The sequence below is a fragment of the Triturus cristatus genome, chromosome 2_2, assembly GCF_964204655.1.
Source record: "Triturus cristatus chromosome 2_2, aTriCri1.1, whole genome shotgun sequence".
NCBI classification, from domain to species: Eukaryota; Metazoa; Chordata; class Amphibia; order Caudata; family Salamandridae; genus Triturus; species Triturus cristatus.
In genome coordinates this window covers 1,172,009,357-1,172,030,393 of record NC_140582.1, presented here as the reverse complement: position 1 = coordinate 1,172,030,393, position 21,037 = coordinate 1,172,009,357, and the positions used below count along the sequence as shown (strand labels likewise).

The window sequence follows — 21,037 nt, the reverse complement described above, 5'->3', positions numbered from 1 at the left end:
CCAAACCCACGGAGATCAACTGCGGAGTACCCCAGGGATTGTCACTCAGCCCCACACTCTTCAATATCTACATGGCCCCCCTGGCCGCCATCGTCAGACAGCACGGGCTCAGCATAGTATCTTACGCCGACGACCCCCAGCTCATCCTCTCACTCACGAAAAATCCTGAAGACACCAGACTCTGCTTCTAGGAAGGAATGAACAATGTTGCTGCATGGATGAAAAACAGCTGTCTGAAGCTCAACTCAGAGAAGACCGAGGTCCTCATCCTCTGACCCTGCGCCTCCGCCTGGGACAACACCTGGTGGCCCTCTGGCCTCTGAGACCCTCCCACCCCAACAGACCACGCTAGGAACCTCAGCATCATCCTTGATTCCTCCCTCTCCATGAACCGCCAGATCAATGCCGTCGCCTCCACTAGTTTCAACTGCCTTCGGATTCTCCATAAGACCGTCAAATGGATCCCCCCCGACTGCAGAAGGACCGTCACCCATGCACTCATAACCAGCAGACTGGACTACGGCAACGCCCTCTACGCCGGACTCAACAGAACTATGATACACAAACTCCAAACCATCCAGAACGGTGCGGCCAGACTTGTCCTCGGGACACCTCGTCACAAACACATGACCCAACACCTACGAGCCCTCCACTGGCTCCCCATCGAGAAGAGGGTCACCTTCAAACTCCTCACCCACGCCTACAAATCCCTCAACAACATAGCACCCAAATACCTCAACAAGAGAGTATCCTTCCACGTACCCAAGAGAAACCTCTGCTCCGCCGACCCCGCCCTGGCAGAGGTCCCCCGCATCTGCAGAAATAGGTGGTGGGAGAGCTTTCTCCTACATCGCAGCTAAGACCTGGAACGAGCTCCCTATCAACATCAGACGCTCTCCGACCCTGCACACGTTCAGGAAGGACCTCAAGACCTGGCTTTTCGACTGATCGGAGCCATATCCTCGTTATGGTGTAGAATTGTGTCGCATTCCCAGGTCCACCTATAATGGTAAATCTGGGAATGCATCAAGAACCCCCACACAAAGCCCATGGATCACCTCTCAGCGGTAGAGTAATGCAACACTGCGATTTGGGCTGCGTTGCATTACTCCTGATTCATCAAGCCACTCATGCCACGCCAAGTGGCCTTGTGTGGCTTGATAAATTGCGTTTCAGGGTTTACATAGCGCATTCACCACATTGCGTGGTACAAATGTGAGGCAAACCCTTGATAAATATGCCCGAAGCTTCGACCAGAGAGCTGCAGCAGTGGAGACTGGTGGCATCACTAAATGAATCCAAATTTCAGTAGCTTGTGAAAGCAACCCTTCTGTAAGAGAATCCCGCATACCGTACACACCACCGACCCAGGAACATGATAACAAGCGTCTATTCCCACCAGGACTGGTCTCATGCAGTAAATCACAAAATTACTTTCAGACTCCCAAACTTTCAGACGTCTTCTCAAGTAGTCAGTGCGTGTGCTCCTTTTATATATAACAAGATAAATAAATCAAGAACTTACATAAATACACTTTCCCCGCAAAGTTTACAATTACCATTCCTTTTAATCATCCCATGCAATAAAATCCCCTTTTAACCGGGATCATTAGCAGGGCACAATACGTGGTTGCAATCATGCGAGGGGTCTTTGAAGATGTCACGCTTCTGTTTCAGCTCCAACTCGTACATTTACCTCCCAGTGGTGGGTATCTGGGTTTACGCTGGTTCACGCGGACCTTTAAATGTCACACGTTGCATCTGTTGTGCGTTGTACGTGACTCTCTTTACGCTCATTCCATGAAGTACACTGACAGGACGATGTGATGCTGGGGTGCATGAGTAAACATCATGCCCTGGTTACTTACTGGTAATCTTCATTACTCCGAGTCCTAGTCTTCCTCCCCACAGTATAGTTTCACTTCCCTCCCTACCCTGTTCTGTATGGCTTCATTTTGTTGTTTGATTTGTTTACAGATGGATCCCTGGGTGTTCTTCCTTTTTAAAGCGTAAAGAGGAAGAGGAAGTCGGCCATATTGGAGGGATGGGGAACTAGTGTGCTAACTTTTTCTTGGACGATTCTGTAGGGAGGCTAGAGCTCATCCTGTTATTACTGTGGTGAGAAAGCTGGACGGGGAGATAACGGGGGGATGGAGGGTCTATCCCAACCCTCGAACGAAGTGCCAGCACTCTTCCTCCACGCCTCTCCTTTGTCATCCAATTCCAAAAGTTGTCCCAGGTGTCAAATAGTTTGGATACTTTTGTTGGTGTCACCAGGAAATTAAACCATGTCTATATGGTATGGATTTCCTTAGGTCATAGGTCAGTATTCATAGTAACCCAGAAGTGCGTTTGGGGGTCGGGTTAGGTGGGTCCTACATTGGCGGGATTGTAGGAGTGACACTGCGAGTGGGAGATCCTGCTCCTTTATCAAGTAATACCAGATACCAGGCTAATATCCCTGGAAGGATCTGGTTTGAGGGATTCTCCACTTCGAAGAGACAGGGCTACAAAAGCAAAGAAGGAAGATGCCTTATACATTTTGAAACAGGACAGGAGGCAATAAACTGCCTATAAAACCTAGTTCTTTTTTAGCTCATTTATTATGGACACTGTCCTGTAAAATGCAGAGCAGGTGGGCGGTAAAGTTTAGTTATGACGTCTGCTTTGCAACATTTTCAACAAATCAATCTACCGGTCAGGTCTTATGTGATAAAGCCACAGTACATTTGAGAACCTCCTAAATAGAATTAACACAACAATTGCAAGACAGCTAGGCAACACGTCACAGACGCAATATCTCTTTAGTAAATCACTTGATCTCATTTAAAGGACCGAAACCTAAGCACATGATGTACCCAAGAGGAAGTCGCATCTTTAAGATATGAGTGCCGAGATATTCGCTTTGCAATACTTGTTTCCTCTGGCACTGTTAAAAAGGAAAATAAATGAAAAGGACCACTGATGCCTTACTATGTGCACGCATGCGCAGCCATTATGGAATGCTTTTTCTTTATAAGACAAACCACTCCAAGATGTCCGCTGGTGCTTCACCATGCATGCACTCGCATATGTCAGCACTTTGGAATCTTTTTTCTCATAAAACATTCGAAAAAGGCCACACAATCATGTGCATGTGTGGGGATGAATCCACAGCCATTTTGGCATTTTAATTTCAAGTGTAATTTGCCATTCCAAGATGGCCAATGGTCATTTAACAACTGTAAATTGATTACAACTGAAGTGATTAGTCTTCCTGAGCACCACCATTTGGTATTTAGTGGGAGTGAAGGGTGGGATGGCAGTCTGTATTGTTGAGGGTGAGAAGGGTCCTTTAGGTCAGGCCTGTCTTTTCTGTCTTTCTAGCCAACTCAAGAGAGCTCACACCAGAGCTCGCACCTCTGTTATTGGCACTCCAGGCTGGAGACTATTCTTCGGTGAAGAGCATCACTCTACACAAAGGCTGTGCCTGGAGAACAGTCTTGGGAGGACACTTGAAAGAAGAACAAACCCAAACCAGTTATAAAAGGACAGACAGAGAATCCACATCCCCAGTCAACTTTAACTGTATTAAAGTGGCCGCCACTGACCCACTTGTAGTTCCAGTTCCAATTTCTCCATCACTAAGGAAGGGAGAGCTTTGCAGAGCAGTCAGAGGGATGCTCCGCAACCAGACCTGGTGTCTGCCTCTTAGCGGCTTCGCAGAGGCGATAGGACATCACTCGGAAAGAAGACGCTGTTCATTTGATTTCAAGTGCTTGAAAACTAACATGTATGCCCAGGAAGGAGCTTGCCAACACTCTAGGAGGTGTGACTGTTCATTGAAAGCCAGAAACAGCTTGACCCTGATGATGTGTGGTGTTTTCAAACAGAAAGATTGGGGAGAGTGACATGTGCGCCTGTGGAAAAGTGAGAGAAGTCAAGCGGCCCCAGTCGGCTACAGTGGCATCAATAAACGGTGCCCGAGGAGACTATGCAACTGAAACAAGGAACTCTGGCCGAGTAATATGTGTCACTTCAAAATAGAACTTAGGTGGCAATGCTCCTTCAATAATAAACTGTGCCTGAGCTGATGGCGTGGCTGCATCAATCAACTTTGTTCGTAGTAGGGTTGCACTGACTCATAGACTACACTGAGGTGGACCATAACAGTTGACACCATGGTCCCAAATTCCCTTCTCACTAGAAGCCCTGAAGTAGGTCAATCATCACACGGACTGTGACCTGCCGGACACCTGCACACATACACAGACTCCATGCTAGAGACCTGCACACATACACAGACTTCACGCTGAAGACCTGCACACATACACAGACTCCACGCTGGAGACCTGCACACATACACAGACTTCACGCTGAAGACCTGCACACATACACAGACTTCACGCTGAAAACCTGCACACATACCCAGACTCCACGCTGGAGACCTGCACACATACGCAGACTTCACGCTGAAGACCTGCACGCATACACAGACTCCACGCTGGACACCTGCACACATACGCAGACTCCACGCTGAAGATCTGCACACATACGCAGACTCCACGCTAGAGACCGGCAACCATAAACAGACTCCACTCTGAAGACCTGCACACATACACAGACTCCATGCTAGAGACCTGCACCCATACACAGACTCCACGCTAGAGACCTGCACCCATACACAGACTCCACGCTAGAGACCTGCACCCATACACAGACTCCGTGCTGAGGACCTGCACACATACACAGACTCCACGCTGAAGACCTGCACACATACACAGCCTTCACGCTAGAGACTTGCATCCATACACAGACTCCACGCTAGAAACCTGCACCCGTACACAGACTCCACGCTGAAGACCTGCACCCATACACAGACTCCACGCTGAAGACCTGCACACATATGCAGACTCCACGCTGAAGACCTGCACACATACACAGACTCCACGCTAAAGGTCTGCACATATACACAGACTCCACGCTAGAGACATGCACACATACACAGACTCCACACTAGAGACCTGCACCCATACACAAACTCCATGCTAGTGACCTGCACCCATACACAGACTCCGTCCAAGAGACCTGCACACATACAGACTCCACGCAGAAGACCTGCACACATACACAGACTCCACGCTAGAGACCTACATCCATACACAGATTCCACGCTAGAGACCTGCACCCATACACAGACTCCGTGCTGAGGACCTGCACACATACACAGACTCCACGCTGAAGACCTGCACACATACACAGCCTTCACGCTAGAGACTTGCATCCATACACAGACTCCACGCTAGAAACCTGCACCCGTACACAGACTCCACGCTGAAGACCTGCACCCATACACAGACTCCACGCTGAAGACCTGCACACATATGCAGACTCCACGCTGAAGACCTGCACACATACACAGACTCCACGCTAAAGGTCTGCACATATACACAGACTCCACGCTAGAGACATGCACACATACACAGACTCCACACTAGAGACCTGCCCCCATACACAAACTCCATGCTAGTGACCTGCACCCATACACAGACTCCGTCCAAGAGACCTGCACACATACAGACTCCACGCAGAAGACCTGCACACATACACAGACTCCACGCTAGAGACCTACATCCATACACAGATTCCACGCTAGTTACCTGCACCCATACACAGACTCCATGCTGAAGATCTGCACCCATACACAGACTCCATGCTGAAGACTTGCACACATATGCAGACTCCATGCTGAAGACCTGCACACATACACAGACTGCACGCTAGAGACCTGCACCCATACACAGACTCCACGCTGAAGATCTGCAGACATACACAGACTCCACGCTGAAGACCTGCACACATACACAGACTCCATGCTAGAGACCTGCACACATACACAGACTCAATGCTGAAGATCTGCACACATACACAGACTCCACGCTGGAGACCTGCACACAGAATCCATGCTGAAGACCTGCACACATACACAGACTTCACGCTGAAGACCTGCACACATACACAGACTCCACGCTGGAGACCTGCACACATACGCAGACTCCACGCTGAAGACCTGCACACATACACAGACTCTGGATGAACACAGAAGAGGGACCTACCTAGCCTATACAGGAGTGACACCCAGAAGAAGGAGGAGGCGGGGAAGACCCAGAGCCCAGATTCAGAAGCTTCAGCACCAGTGAAGCATTTGTACCTAAAACCTGTTAAATGATGTATTGAGGTTTGTGAAAAAAGTACTTGTATCAAAGTACAACATTAGGTTGGACATTCTGTTATTGGGCTCCACAGTGATTGTTGAGCTCTGAGCTTCAGCACCCCGCAAAATACCTCTCTGAGAAGCCTGTGTCTGCTCTGCATCGCTGCCAGTGAGAGCCAAGTGCTGAAGGCCTAGTACTTGGCACCGTTTTGAAGAGCCACAGTAGGACAACCCTGTGACACCAGCTGGGGCCCAGTAGCCTCTGCATGCCCTCAGGCCACCCAAACAGGGTCTGAGAGTTGGTATACACAAATCTTGACAGTGGTGTTTTGCATCTAAATGGCCAGGCTCAAAGTTATTAGCAACAAATTATTTGTAAGTGTGTAAACACTCCAACATTTCATGAGATGGAGGTAAATGTTTTTTTCCATTTAGATAAATATTTTCAAGGTGAAGGAAAAGAAACAAAAAAGTAAGGGGAATATTCTGTTTGGCATCAACTGTAAACCAGCTAGATTTCCACAGCAGAAAATCTAATTAGCTCAGTGGGAGGAATAGACTTGCAAAGCTATGATTTTTGCAGATTTTGATTTAATGACTGAGGATTATTTTAGATCAGATGAAATTAGTAATGATGTGAACACAGTCCTTGAAGTGCCTTGTGCTGCTGTATCCTGTGCATAATATGTTACACCGGTCTGCTGGTGAGCGAAGAATGTTTAGTCTTCTTAGAGCACCAAACTACAGACATTTTTAGGTCTCGTCTGCGAAAGCACATGCACTGCATGCACTTTCTCTTGCCAGAGATATTTTATACAAGGTGCTTTCAGCCTACCCATTGCTTAACATTTGCTGGCTTCATTGTTACTCTTATTAGCTGTTTCTTATTGGCCAGAACATGCTGTCTTCACTTCCTCCTCTTTTGCCTGGAGCATTGACCAAGTACTGATTGCTTCAGCTTGATTGCTGTCCAACTGCTGACTGCGCGGTTATTCATGCACTACTTTTATTTTTTATTCTTCCCTGTCGTCCTTGTTGAACCTCTTGTGGTTTGTAGCTATATCTCACTATGCCACCCGCACTGCAAAAACGTTTTTTTCTCCTTTGAAATGGATGTTTATTGTGACAACTGATGTTATCTTCTTTTATAGAGACAACAGATGTTATCTGGCTCCAAATATATTTTCACTAGAATATGGACATGGGCGCAATTGCTTTCTTCATGTGATGGGATTTTTAGCCAAAAGTCATATTTTTTTCTTCTTTTTCATGTATGGGGATATTAACTGATTTGCTTAGAATCACAAGGGGATTGTGTTGAGACCTAACAAGCATTGGCAAAGCCAACAGTCTTTGAGACTATTGGCTCAGGTATTGCCTTTTGTGATAAATACACCAAGGGCATTGCCCACTTTGGCAATGATCTGTAGCCGTGCTGTATAGAAGGGTGGCTTGGGTGCAGCATGGCTAAATAAAAGAGCAGTAGGCCTGGCAGCATCATAGCACTTTCTAAAATTAGTTTTAGCCTCACTGCCAAGCTTCTGTGCTGCTGTTCAGGATAGCTACAAAACACTGCCAACGCCAATCGCTCTCATAGGCGAATCTAATGGTCCTGCCAATGATTATTTTAAACTATAACACGTCTTGAGCCTGTTCCAATAGCACAAAGCCGTTCCAACCCCACTGCGTGTATCAGCGCTGACACGAAAATCCAAATTTGTCAGATTTTCGTGTCAGCGCTGGTACGAGCGGTGGGGTTGGAGCGGCTTTGTGCTATTGGAACGGGCTCAGGACGTACTATTGTCCGGCCCACGGTGTCTTTGACATATGCTTTTATATACGTGATCTCGTCTCTTCAAGCATGACAATTCCCTAGCGAGACGAATTGCCATGATTTGAGCTCCACAATTTTGACCCCATTGATTGCATTTGAATACGTTACTCCTCCACTACAGTGTTCCTACACCCTGTTTGTCTTCGCGATGTCTTTCTATGACATGTTCACATCAAATTGCCGCTGCTGACTATTCTGGATGGAGTTACAGTGCTCCCCAGGCATCTGACTTTTGGAGTTGTACTTATGATTTCTGACGTCCTTGGTTTTACGGGTCAACATTAGATGTACAGCACAGTGTTTTACTTTGGGAAAGTATATTTCCATTCCACTTTTCTTTATCAAGAGGATTGTCTATTGACCAAATCATTTCCCATAGCAAACTTAGACCGTTTCTAGCCTTGAAAAAGTCTACATGTACAGACGAAACACGTGTTGGCTGCTTTGTTCGCTGGGAATCAATTTTGAAAAGTGAATTAATAAAGGATACACTTTTCTACGATAAGAATCGTGTGGACAGCCTTTCGTGTCCTGTATATACCGGTTATGACAAAAATTGCAGAACTATATGGACTGATTACTTATATGATCTATTTGAACACACGCATTGGTGTGCTGTATTGGCTTTATTGTTTTGCTATGTATGTGCATGTTTTACATGCCGATTGCACCTTTGGGTAGTGGGTGACCTAAGCCAGCTAAGCACCCCGCTGAACTTACAGCAAATTCACATAATAATCACGCCTTTTACTGTCATATACTTTGCAGCATCTCTTATTGATGTGCGTTTTTTCCTCTTAGGGAACACTACTACCTAGTTTGTGGAAGCCTATTGATTAGCTATTCGCAGTTTGAAAAAACACTTGAAGCCACTGAGTGCAACGAGGGGGAACTGGAATCACTGGCAGCTGTCCACCACATCTCCTTCTGGTCACGTGGTCCTCTGCCCCATACATACAGCCCAACCAGTCCAGTGACCTCCGGGGCCCTCCCCCGCTAGCCCTCTCCCAATGTCAACATGGACCTGGTCGCTCATCCCCACCCCTCCACACCCACCCGCCTCCAGCACTGTCATGGCGGCTCGTCCTGGCACATGCCAGTGATCGCGGGCGCGCAACTCTGCAGCCTTCCTCCATCTATTTCCTACTTCACACAACTCCGCGCTCCCCTGGAACCACTAATCCCCCCCACCCCACCCCACCCCCAGCACCGGGCATCATGAAACAGGAAATAGAAAAGAGTTTTTTGCCTCGCAGGCCAATCAAATAGAACACACTTTGGGTATTTTCTTTTGTTCCATTCTCACCAGCTACACATGCGTCGCCAAGCCAATTGCGCCCCCCAATATCCCACCAGGACAATTTTCATCTCATTAGGGTTTAAATGTCTATAAAAGATCCAATTATGCAAATAGAATGAATGAATACATGTGTATGTAAGACATCACACATTTTGCCAAAGCTCATGGCTCTAATGATCCCTGACGGCTATTTCTCAAAGGCTGGGACGCCCCTTGGCTGGGGCAGCTGTGCGCCTTATAAAAACTATTAACATAACATAACATAATGTTCACTCTGGAACCTTGACTCACTCACTGACTTCCGCACTTCAAGCAAGGATCACGCCTTCTTCGCTTGAACTAAAGAAAGAAAATTAAAGCCCGCCAACGACTAGTTTTAATAACATCCAATGTCCTCTCAGCACCACGTCGGAATTTATTGGGGCGAAAAAATCAAGAAATAATACTGATGCGTCATTCACAGTAATCAAGTGCGTCACCGACGCTAAATTCAGAGCTTCTCTGCTTCACGTACAATCATTCACAATACGTTCCATAAGCTTTTTTCTCCGCTTTTAGCTGCCTCGGTCACAGGTTCGGGCGATTGAAAGATGCAGAGGTTCGAATCGTTCTGTTCGGTTTTAACCATTTATTTAGAACATTTTCAGAAAGCTCTGAAAATATCGAACTCTAAGGTCTGTCAGCATACCAGCATACCAGAAAAAGCTCTTTATTGCCCGAAGGTTTTAGAAATATAAATGTTTTACGAGCTCATGTGATAGTGTGGTTTAGATGGGATTACATACATTGTATGTGTATGTGTGGATATATATATATATATATGTGTGTATGTATATATACGTATACATATCTATATAATGCATGTGTGAAAGATAGACAGTTGAATAGGCCTACTTTTCTTAAACTGATGGCGGTCATAGAGTTGTGATGTCACTTCCTGTATATTAACAACATGTGACGTCACTGTATATTTTAAGTCACCTGTTTTAGCTCTGATGCCCTGAGTTTGTGACTAAGTATGTGAGGCCCTATCAGCAAGCTATCGCCAAACTTCGTGTGATTATCGCTGGGTTTCCAGCAATAATCTCACGTTTGGCAGTTAGTGCTAGGATTTTTATAGCTTTTGAGATAAGCGTTGCTAACAGCACGCTATCTCAGCGATAAAAATCCACGCTGGCCGCCGATAATTATCCTAGCGCTAAGTGCAATTAGCGATAATTATCGCCGGTTGTTGCTGATATGCCCCCTAGTTTCTAACACTGGAAGTGCATATACTTATAAATGTTGTAAACATACAATTGCCTGTATTTCCAAAGTGGAAATAGCCACACATCTTAACTGTGAATACCCACAAAGTTCCGATTTTTTGAGGATTTTTTAAGCATTTTAAATAGTTTCGCGGAAATCCCCTCATCCGTGGTCTTCCCAGTCTGCCTCTAAACTTACAACGCTACAAAATGTGCCCATATTGCAATTATCCTCAGTTGAAAGTGTAATGTGCAATCAGAAAAAAAACTAATTATGTTTCTGTGAATCAGGATTATTGGATTTTCAACAGACAATTAAACATTTTGCACACTTTAGACTCCTGCGATAAATTGATATGGAGTAGTATAGCTGGGTGGGTTACAGTTCTGGCTGATTATAACTGACCAGGTGTTCACATACCTGGATATTTTGGGTGCAGGAACACCTTGCCCAATTTCACAAGCCAGAAACTTTTCCAGTAAAGTCGCATTTGGCCCGGCCCTGGTCCAAACCTGAACCTTTCCTGCGGCAGGAGGGATAACAGTACGCTGCCTGCTGCCCGCTGCCTCACATCACTATTCCCTTCCCCCTGATGCCCTCGCCATCCTCTGTCAGACACAACCCCTCATCTCCCCTTCTGCTCCTGTTAACCAGCTGCTCAGGTGAGTTAGTCCTCACAGAAAAGGGAATTCCATGCAGATTTAACCCAGACTGAGCCTGCATGGTTACTCCCCAATCCGCGGCACTTAACTTCCAATTGCATAGTACCTGTGTTTATGAGCAAGGAATGTGGGTGGGCGGTAAACTCCGCTTCTTTGGCGCAATTCGCAGAGTTTTTCCCACCCCACACTCCACTTGGAGTGTGGAGTTTCGGAAAACTCCGCCAATCGCGACGTAGTGGAGTTTTTTCTCGTATATCAACAGTAAGTTGGCGAGCATGAGCAATAAACTCAAGATCCTCCAGGGAAAGATTCCTCAACGCGGGAGGTTGCGGCAGGGCGCTACTGCCCTGACTGAGAAAGCTGCCACTTGTGTTGAGAAAGCAGACATCACTGAAATCAAGGTGTGGAGAAATAATAAGAAAGACATTACATCTTCATAAAATTTGCAATTTTACTGCCATACTTGTTACCAGTTCATCTTTAAGATATATTTCTCTGGAAGGGAAGTTAGTTGTCAGTCAAAAGAAGAATTTTGGTTGAGATAGTGTCTAAAATTCACAAGTCTCTTGCGGCAAAAGGCGCAGCATACTTAGCTGCTTAACTACAGTCATATCAGAGCCTCGGTCACCTTTGATGCTGCCAATTCAAGAGTGCCTGCATCACTCACAAAGCCCTTTATTATTCTGCAGCCTCCTACCTGGTGGGGAAGCTGAAGATCTCTGGTGCTCAACGGGGGTTGAGGAACGTAGAATCCCTTCTGCTGGGGCTTTCCATACTCAAGCAAGAATGTTGTATGAAACTCAGGAAGTGTGGCAAGGATTTGGAAACCCTCCACCAGCTCCTGACACGACCCCCTGTCTCACCACCTTTAAAGGGAACCGAAACCCTCCTATTTCACAGACACTTTGGCTAAGGTGATGAACACTTCATCTCTTTTCTATCCCTAAGATACATCCCTAAGAGCCATTGCTCAATTTTTGGATGATTTGACCTGACTATCCAATTTATGTTTTTGTTTTAAGTGCTCTAATGCCCTTGAGCCACATTCATGCGACATAAAACTTCAAATAAATAAATAAATCCCAGCTGGGCTGTTAATCCTGTCCTGTAAGCCTGGATGCCCCATTCCAGTAGCCAGATCACATTTCTGGCATGCCCTGCAATGTTGTCTTCAAACCAGCCAGATCCTCAAACAGCTTCTGACACTATGAGATGTAGAATGTTCCTGACAAATAGAAAACAGCCCATTTGTTTCAGTTCTGCTTAAAGTATCAGGTCACAAAACTGCTACTGGGAAATGAGGGTGCTCCAGAAGCCCGTATGCCGAAAAGCAAACATGAGCCACTGGGCAAAAGGCGGCTGATGGATCAACAGTTGTTCAAAGTCATGCAGAAGATAACGGGTGGTTCGAGAGGCTAAACCTAATATAACACATAGGTGTGATTAGGTCGGATGCACCCAATAGGTGCTGCTACAAGAGACAAGATGGGTGTTTTTGGTATCTTCATAGGTGACGAGAACACCCTGCAATCAGGAGGAATTCCACTTCACACTCCCAACAGTTAAATAAAGTAGTTTTTTAGCGAGTTATCCAATACGTGCCACCATGATGGCACGAAAGAATTAACTGCGAGAGTGAGTTTTCAGCTTGGATATGAGATATATAGATTCTTTGTCAGTCTGTCCTGCAGCTGAAGTAGACGTGGGACATTTTTATGGTTCATAGTTAGGAGAAGACAGAGAGAGCACAGGGGCTACCTAAAAGGAAAGATGGGATTGCACGATAATAAGAATATGTTGGGATGTTGTCTACTAAAGACACTGAAGAAGAGTTTGTTTGTGGGAAATAGTAAAATACTTTGAGAAAATGATTTCAGGTACAGAGTTTACCTTTTACACTCCTCTCTTTGCCCCATATTAAGGTTGGGGGTGATACCAACTAGAAGAACTTAAACTGGCCACTAAAAAAGGGCATGTAAAAATAAATAAATCAGTATTTTGGCTGGATATGCCTCGTTGTTTTCTCTGTCATATAAGTAGTCTGTGCTTTAGGATGCCTGCCAAATATATGCTGGTTAATGTATGTTGTGAAGATACCCATTTTACAGTCTGACTGCACTAAGAAATTATGAGTACTTGATCTCACTTCCATACCTGTTGAAACTCATTGTCCTCCTGGATGAGATAGATTTCCTTAAATAAACAATGACAAAACCGAAGTTCTCATTCTGCGTGGATAAGCTGCTCTGTAGTCTCACACATGAAGAATTTCAGGCATGGGGCACCCTCTACACCTGCGTTTAGGACCACAATTTGGGTTTCATCATAGCCATTCTGCATACGCTGAAGCCACAAAACAGTACACTAATTTCTAAGAGTTTTAGGTGTCTCAAAACTCTGCAAAAGATGAGTTTACTAAATAGTGGTTCAGACAGTAATATCCTTGAAGTCACACTACAGAAATTCCACCTTATGCAGGATACTAAGAATACGGTATATCGGTTACCACTTATTCAGAATATGACTGCTAGACGTGTTCTTAGCCTGCCCTTTAGAATTTCTATTTCCAAGTATGAGGACTGGAGTACACTGACTACCTCCAAGACTTATTACCAACCCACTTCTTTATTTCTTCAGACATCACAGATTACATATGTTAGTGCTCCTTGCATTAGCGCCCCTTGCATTTGTTGTTGAACATCTCCTTCATCCGCCGATCCCGGTTAGGAGGAAACACTTTCTCTTACTTTGCAACTAAGGCATGTAAGAGCGTCCCTCTCATGCTCCTCAGCCAATCAAACTTAGTGATGTTCTGCAAACAGCACAAGGCATATCTCTTCTCCTTGTTCATGATACATAATCTAATGTCTCTGGTCAGCATCTTCTGAATCTATTGTTCACTGTTACTGCTCTACAAATTCTTCAACAGCAACACATCGTTAATCTCAATACAAAGTTTCAACCAATGACAAATATAAGCAGGTCACTAAGCAGCTATGTGCCCTAAGAAGACACAGTACTGTGGGGCTGATTAACAGAACTAATCTGAGACAAAATCCTAAATGTACTACTTTTGGTATTCACAGAAGGCATTTAGTATAGTAAAGTTAGGATTGTGTCTTAAGTTTGACTTAAGACAGATTTAAGACAGACTTAAGACTGGCTTAAGACAAACTTAAGACAGATTTAAGACAGACTTAAGACAAACTTAAGACACACTTAGGACAGACTTAAGACAGACTTAAGACAGACTTAAGACAAAATCCTAACTTTACTACTACTAAATGCCTTCTGTGAATACCAAAAGTAGTAAGTTTAGGATTTTGTCTCAGATTAGTTCTGGGAATAGGGCCCACCGTCTTTTCATAGAAAACACATTCATCCACTCATTCATAGCATATTTCGGCAAAATAATTGAAAATTAAGTTGAAGGAGAGAAGTAGAGGTCACGAAAGAACTGCTAAAGTTGACCAAAAATAGTCTGAAAAACCAGGCAGTACAGATGAAGGATTTGAAAGGGTTATCAGAATTGCTGAGTAGAGACAAAATGCAGTAGATTTGTGGGAAATATGAAACCATTCTTACACAAAGAAGGTATTCTGAAGAGGAATATCTGTGCTACGGTGTTGTAAATTGTTTTTACAAGTACTAAAAATCATATATTGAATGACATTTGAAGTCAGCAGAAATCTTTTTAAACAAGTTTATTATGGCTCAAGGAGTCATAACTTTTTATAGCTGAACATGGTGTTCTACTGTCTCAAAAAAGCAGGAGCTGTTAAAAAAAGTAACTTTCACCCAATTCACTGAATGTTACTAACCTGAGTAGGTTGTTTTATTAGCTTCAATAACTAATTCTCACATAAACTGTGGTCGAGGCTAATAAACACCTTTTGGAGTTAGCTGAAATCATGAAACAGGGTATGATCTGTTCTCCACAATGGGTTATTGATGTTCATCCAAGTATGTCTTATTTATGGGGTATTTATTCCCCCTGCAAGGATTTCTTGAATTTAATATTTGCATGCCATTTATATATGGACAATTTACTCATCCATCAAGTCAAAAACTACAATTAAAAAGATGAGAAAGACAGAACTGGTAAAATATACTGTTTCACAGGTTCACCAAGTGTGTAAAACTGTTGCAACAACAAACTTTCCCTTCAGCTTTGTGCCTTAACAATGTGTGGTGTATGTGTGGCAGGAGAAGAAGATATGAGCTCAGGGTAGTGCAGAGGTTCATTTTTACTCGAGATCTCTGTCATTATATCATGTGTTGCATGTCATGCTATGGGTTATCCAACCTGGGATTAAGAGGATGAAGAGAATCTCTTTATTTTCATTGTTGCAATCCTATACTTAAACAAAATGATTCTTAATTGTATGATCAATCAAACAGACTTTATTCAGCTGTTACCCCAAAAAAACATAAAAGTTCAAATATACTATAAATGTACAACATTAAGAATCTGTAATGCATATGTCGCACCACACCTCAATATCTATACAATAAAATGAATCCTGGTCTGATCAATCTAAACAAAACCCTGCTACTTCACTAATACTGGGGGGGGGGGGAGGGGGGGAGTCAGGCATTGTACAATACCTATGAGAGAAACTCCATGCTTGGGGAAGAGAAATACAATCCACATCTCACAAGCAAAGTGAACCTATAGAAGCATGTAAAGTGCTAGTAACCGTGTACTGTGAACACCCGTTTTCGAGTTTGTTGATAAACCACAGCCATCCATGGATTATCCTCGGTGAGCCATGAATGACCATGGTTAAACCATGTTTTTCATGGTAAAATCTATTTATACCAAGTAGGCATACACTGCATGTGTGGCCTCAAACTTCCCCACTCTCAGATTCTTGAAAGGTATTTCACTGAGAATAGAGAGAACTCTCTGTAGCATAAGGCTGGCAGTTGTGCCTGCCAAAGGACCTGTGTGGGGTTGCTGAAGAAGTGTACTGCTGAAAATGTATAGAATGTCCTAAACCATTAGAACTGGCTGTCAATTCTCACAAACTATTACTCTGTAGTAATCCCGAACCTTCTCAATGGACACCCTGACTGCCTTTAGAGTACCCGTGTTCTGACTGTCACCATTACAAGTTTGCCAAGGAAAAATCAACCATATTGCAAATTTTCCCCAGCCGTAAGTGGAATATGTGGTCAAACAATTCTGCAAATCCTCATTCTATTTGTTAGGATTTGGGATTTCTGACTGGAAATTCAACCTTTTGTGTTCCTAAAACTAATTTAGTTGCACCAAAAGTTTTGGAAATCCGAACTGTAGTGCAATTTTTACTATCGACAAATGAATACCAAAGTCTTTTTCAGATTTATCAAAAAGTTGAATAAGACCATAAGAACTGTTGTTTTTATTGTGTGCACACTGGTGTATGAGTAGCTTTTTCAAAATAAAGGAATTTGCCACTATATATACCTATCAATGCTAGAGTTTGAGATGCAACAAGATAGCTGTTACACAGAAAACTTTAAACTGGAAAAGTTAATGCAAAAGTTCAATAATTTTCTAGTGGCAATGATTAATAAAGTCAAACTGTGTTTTCCCTGAGATTCAATATGTACAATACATTAAACTTACCTTTTTAGCTATCACACAGGCTTGCTCGGCCGGCAGGTAGTCGAAAGGAAAGACGAATCGCCAGTTAAAGTTCCCTTCACCACCCAACGATCTGTAGTGTACATCTGTCTTCTGCTTACTTTCCTCGTGGCCAATCATCCAGCTGCAATAAAAGCAGAATGCACATTAAAGTTGAACAAATAAAAGTAGCAAGTGCGTCTACCAAATGTTCTACACTGCTTCAATCCACCAGTGTCTGTCTTCTCAAGCTAAAATAGCACTGGGTTACAGTAGGATGTCTGTGAAAAACATTTTATTCATTCATTTTGTGCCAATTGGACTACTTTATCAATGTGAAAGAAAAATTAACATAGCTCATTAAGTGCACCATGTGCAATGAGCATATTCCCTCCTACACGTGTGTGCACGTACACACACACACACACAAACTTGAAGTATTCCAATTATATAATATGGAATGTGAAGGAATGTATACTGCAGATCAGAAACTGACAGTACAGCTTTTTTTGACACCTCCATCTTTCGCATATGATTGCATCAGATTTTTTAAACATAAACAATTAATGTTGAAGAATCATTTGGTACAGACTTCCACCATATCTGCCTTCCTCCCTTTGTGTCTGATTAATGAAGACTAGTCTTTGAAAGTCAGACATCTGCTCCTGGGTATTACTCTTGTATCTGCTGTAGATTTACAGGAGTAAGACTGGACATCTACAACAATCCCAGATTTCCATGAATACTCCTATTCGTCAAATGTACGCATGAAGATCAACTGGGAGTGCCAGTAGATTTTTGTAAATTGAGTCTATGCAAATCCTTCTTGAGACTGGATTTCTACCACTTGGGTGATTTCTGATTGAGTCCACTTTAACTCGAAGGAGTCGTGAAGATACGGAAGATCCTTTCTAGCAGGTGAGTGATACATTGCGAGGGATACTTCAGGGACTTATAGTGCACTTATACAAAATGAATCTGGAGTACTATAACTCAGGTAAGGTTACCAGACGACTACACCTCATGAGAGCCATATGTACTTCAACAAACAACTGCAATCTGGGCTGGTACTCTCATTGGGTCGACTGAGGTGAGCCAACACTACAAGCCCCAGAATTAATTAGGATGTTGCATGAAAGTTCAGGTTTGGATTTGGTAAGATTACAAGGATTACAGTGAGAAGAAAGAGGTGCCTATGGGTTGGGAATTATGTATAATATTACCCGATAACTTCTTGCCTTCAGAGACATTATGTTCCAGTCTCGGGCATTCATTTAACCCTCAGTGTGTCTGGAACCATCTACGTTTCTGTGCTCTGCTTAACGGTTGCATGCATCCATACTAAGGCTTTAATCTATTACTTATGTATTGTAAACAGTATTTTCTAGAATTCTAAAATAGTATTTGTATTCCTAAACTTTCCTTTAACACAGTTGTTTGCGCACTCTAAGACCGAAGGCTTATCCCAAGACAGAACTATTGCTCAGACTCATAAATGACTGGGTATTCTGGTGAATTCATGCCAGTTCCTACCACCTTCGTCACTTTTCGCTTATTGAAAACACTTTTCTGTATTGCATTACAAATGCATTTTATTTTTGAGTTCTATAGATTAGTAATTTTAGTCCATTGCTAATATGAACTCCTTTAGGGGCACACAGAATGGTCTATAAGAGCTTGACATATTACCCGTTCTGTATCCATGAAGACATGTGTTGCTATATAGGGCCTTCTAGGGAGCTTCTTGTGAGCAGGGCTAGGGCCGCTGAGCTGCAGCCTGTGTGGTTGTCTCCTGCTTGCGGAAGGGATGCAAAGCAGTTGATGTAACCATGGGCATTACAACATATACGAATGCACCTAGCACTCGAGCCTGGTGCAACTCCTGCCGAACACCATATATGGGCACTGGTCACCCGCACCACAAGCGACACTCACCAAGCAGGTCTATCCCAGGGCTATTTATAGGACTACAGTGCCTGGGTGTCCAGTCCTTGTCATGAAGCAACTGGACACCAGAAAATCATGGAAAGCTGTGTATATTTAAAAAAATTCTATGTAAATCTTAATTGTACAGATCATTCGTAGGCCCAGGCTACCTTTTTCAAAATTGCTGCACAAATACTCTTGTTACCATTTCCAAGTTCTGGTTGAACCCTGAATATTCATGCCTGCCTCACTTAAAAAGATCATTAAATGTAAGCATTTTATTGATTAAATTAAATTAAATCACTCATGTATTGTACAGTAGAGTGAGATATATATATATATATATATATATATAGAGAGAGAGAGAGAGAGATAGGTAGATAGATAGATAGATAGATAGATAGATAGATAGATAGATAGATAGATAGATAGATAGGTAGGTAGGTAGGTAGGTAGGTAGGTAGGTAGGTAGGTAGGTAGGTAGGTAGATAGATAGATAGATAGATAGATAGATAGATAGATAGATAGATAGATAGATAGATAGATAGATAGATAGATAGATAGATAGATAGATAGATAGATAGATAGATAGATAGATAGATAGATAGATAGATAGATAGATAGATAGATAGATAGATAGATAGATAGATAGATAGATAGATAGATAGATAGATAGATAGATAGATAGACGGACGGACGGACGGACGGACGGACAGACAGACAGACACATCTGAAGGCCTGTCTTGTGCATTCCCGCGGATATTCTTTCTATTACCTTTATTGCGAAATAAATATAGCAGTCGGGCTGTGAGTGATAAACAGATATTGTGATGAAAATTGAATCTTTAAACAGGAGGTGATCACAAGAACAGTAACCGCCTGCAAACCTTAATACCACGCTGCGACCTAGGCACAGCCAGAGTAGGCCCTGGTGATAGAGCTGATTAAAGCGACGCAAAGAAGTGCCCACAGCTTTCATGAAGAGACTTTACCTTTTGCACTAAAAATGTCAAACAGAATTAGTGCCAATAAGAAAGTTCTTACCCCTTAACATAAATGTCGCTCATCTTCTCTCCAGTCACACTGACTTCATCTAAAATCACATCTTTGGCGTTCCAGATGATGCAGCGCAAGTAGAACCTGGAACCAAAGGAGAAAGGTCAGTCATTTGCAAACACTTTTCACCTGAGAGCAGTTGCCCCTAAACTCAAAGTCGAGTCCCCTTCTGAGATAGCAACCTGGATATCTTCCGTGGGGCATGCTGGAGCAGACTGGAGAGCTTTAGAGCTGAATCAAACTGAACTTGGAGCAAAGTTTCCTGAGTTCCTGGGCCTTCATAAAAGAAGCTTAGCTGATGTGTGTTGAAAGTAGTATCTGTCCGAGCCTATCGGATCTCTCCGTGTTGATGCAACACACTGCTGCCAGTTGCAGGATATTATTTAACAAATCATTGCATTCTGGGAGTTGAAGTCTTGGATCGCTTCACCAAGTCTGAATCTACATAAATGGCACCACCCGGACTGAGGGGCTGGTACCAAGTGCATATGTCCTCTACACCCCCACAGGCTGATAAAGCTCATGTCTTCTCTACACCTCCACAGGCTGCTAAAGCGCATGTCGTCTCTACAGGCCGATAAAGTAATGTCTTCTCTACAGCCCAATAAAGTAATGTCTTCTCTACAGCCCAATAAAGTAATGTCTTCTCTACAAGCCAATAAAGTAATGTCTTCTCAACAGGCTGATAAAGCTCATGTCTTCTCTACAGGCTGATATAGCTCATGCCTTCTCTACAGGCTGATAAAGCTCATGTCTTCTCTACAGGATGATATATCTCATGTCTTCTCTACAGGCTGATAAAGCTCATGTCTTCTCTACAGGATGATATATCTCATGTCTTCTCTACAGGCTGATAAAGCTCATGTCTTCTCTACACCCCCACAGGCTGATGAAGCTCATGTCTTCTGTTCCACCACAGGCTGATGAAGCTCATGTCTTCTCTACAGGCTGATAAAGCTCATGTCTTCTCTACAGGCTGATAAAGCTCATGTCTTCTCTATGCCCACAGGCTGATGAAGCTCATGTCTTCTCTACGCCCACAGGCTGATAAAGCTCATGTCTTCTCTACAGGCTAATAAAGCTCATGTCGGCCATAAGCAGCCCTGGATCTCAACTGTGTGGCCTCAGGACGATGCTACTAGGTCTGAGCTCATATACAGTGTCATGGAACTGTTGTCCATGGGATGCAAGGCGCTGAAACTTCATG

The 21,037-nt window shown here is 43.5% G+C and overlaps 1 protein-coding gene across 11 annotated transcripts in view; it reads right to left on the bottom strand.

The window, feature by feature from the left end:
• DYSF (dysferlin) overlaps window positions 1–21,037 on the bottom strand; it is a 1,012,908-nt gene that overhangs the window by 40,852 nt on the left and 951,019 nt on the right. For all 11 annotated transcript variants that reach the window (XM_085642744.1, XM_085642751.1, XM_085642747.1 and 8 more), the window contains 2 exons: window positions 19,819–19,914; window positions 16,852–16,993 (listed from right to left, as the gene is read on the bottom strand). In XM_085642744.1, coding sequence (XP_085498870.1) covers window positions 16,852–16,993; window positions 19,819–19,914 — 238 coding nt within the window. The remainder of the gene's footprint in view (window positions 1–16,851; window positions 16,994–19,818; window positions 19,915–21,037) is intronic.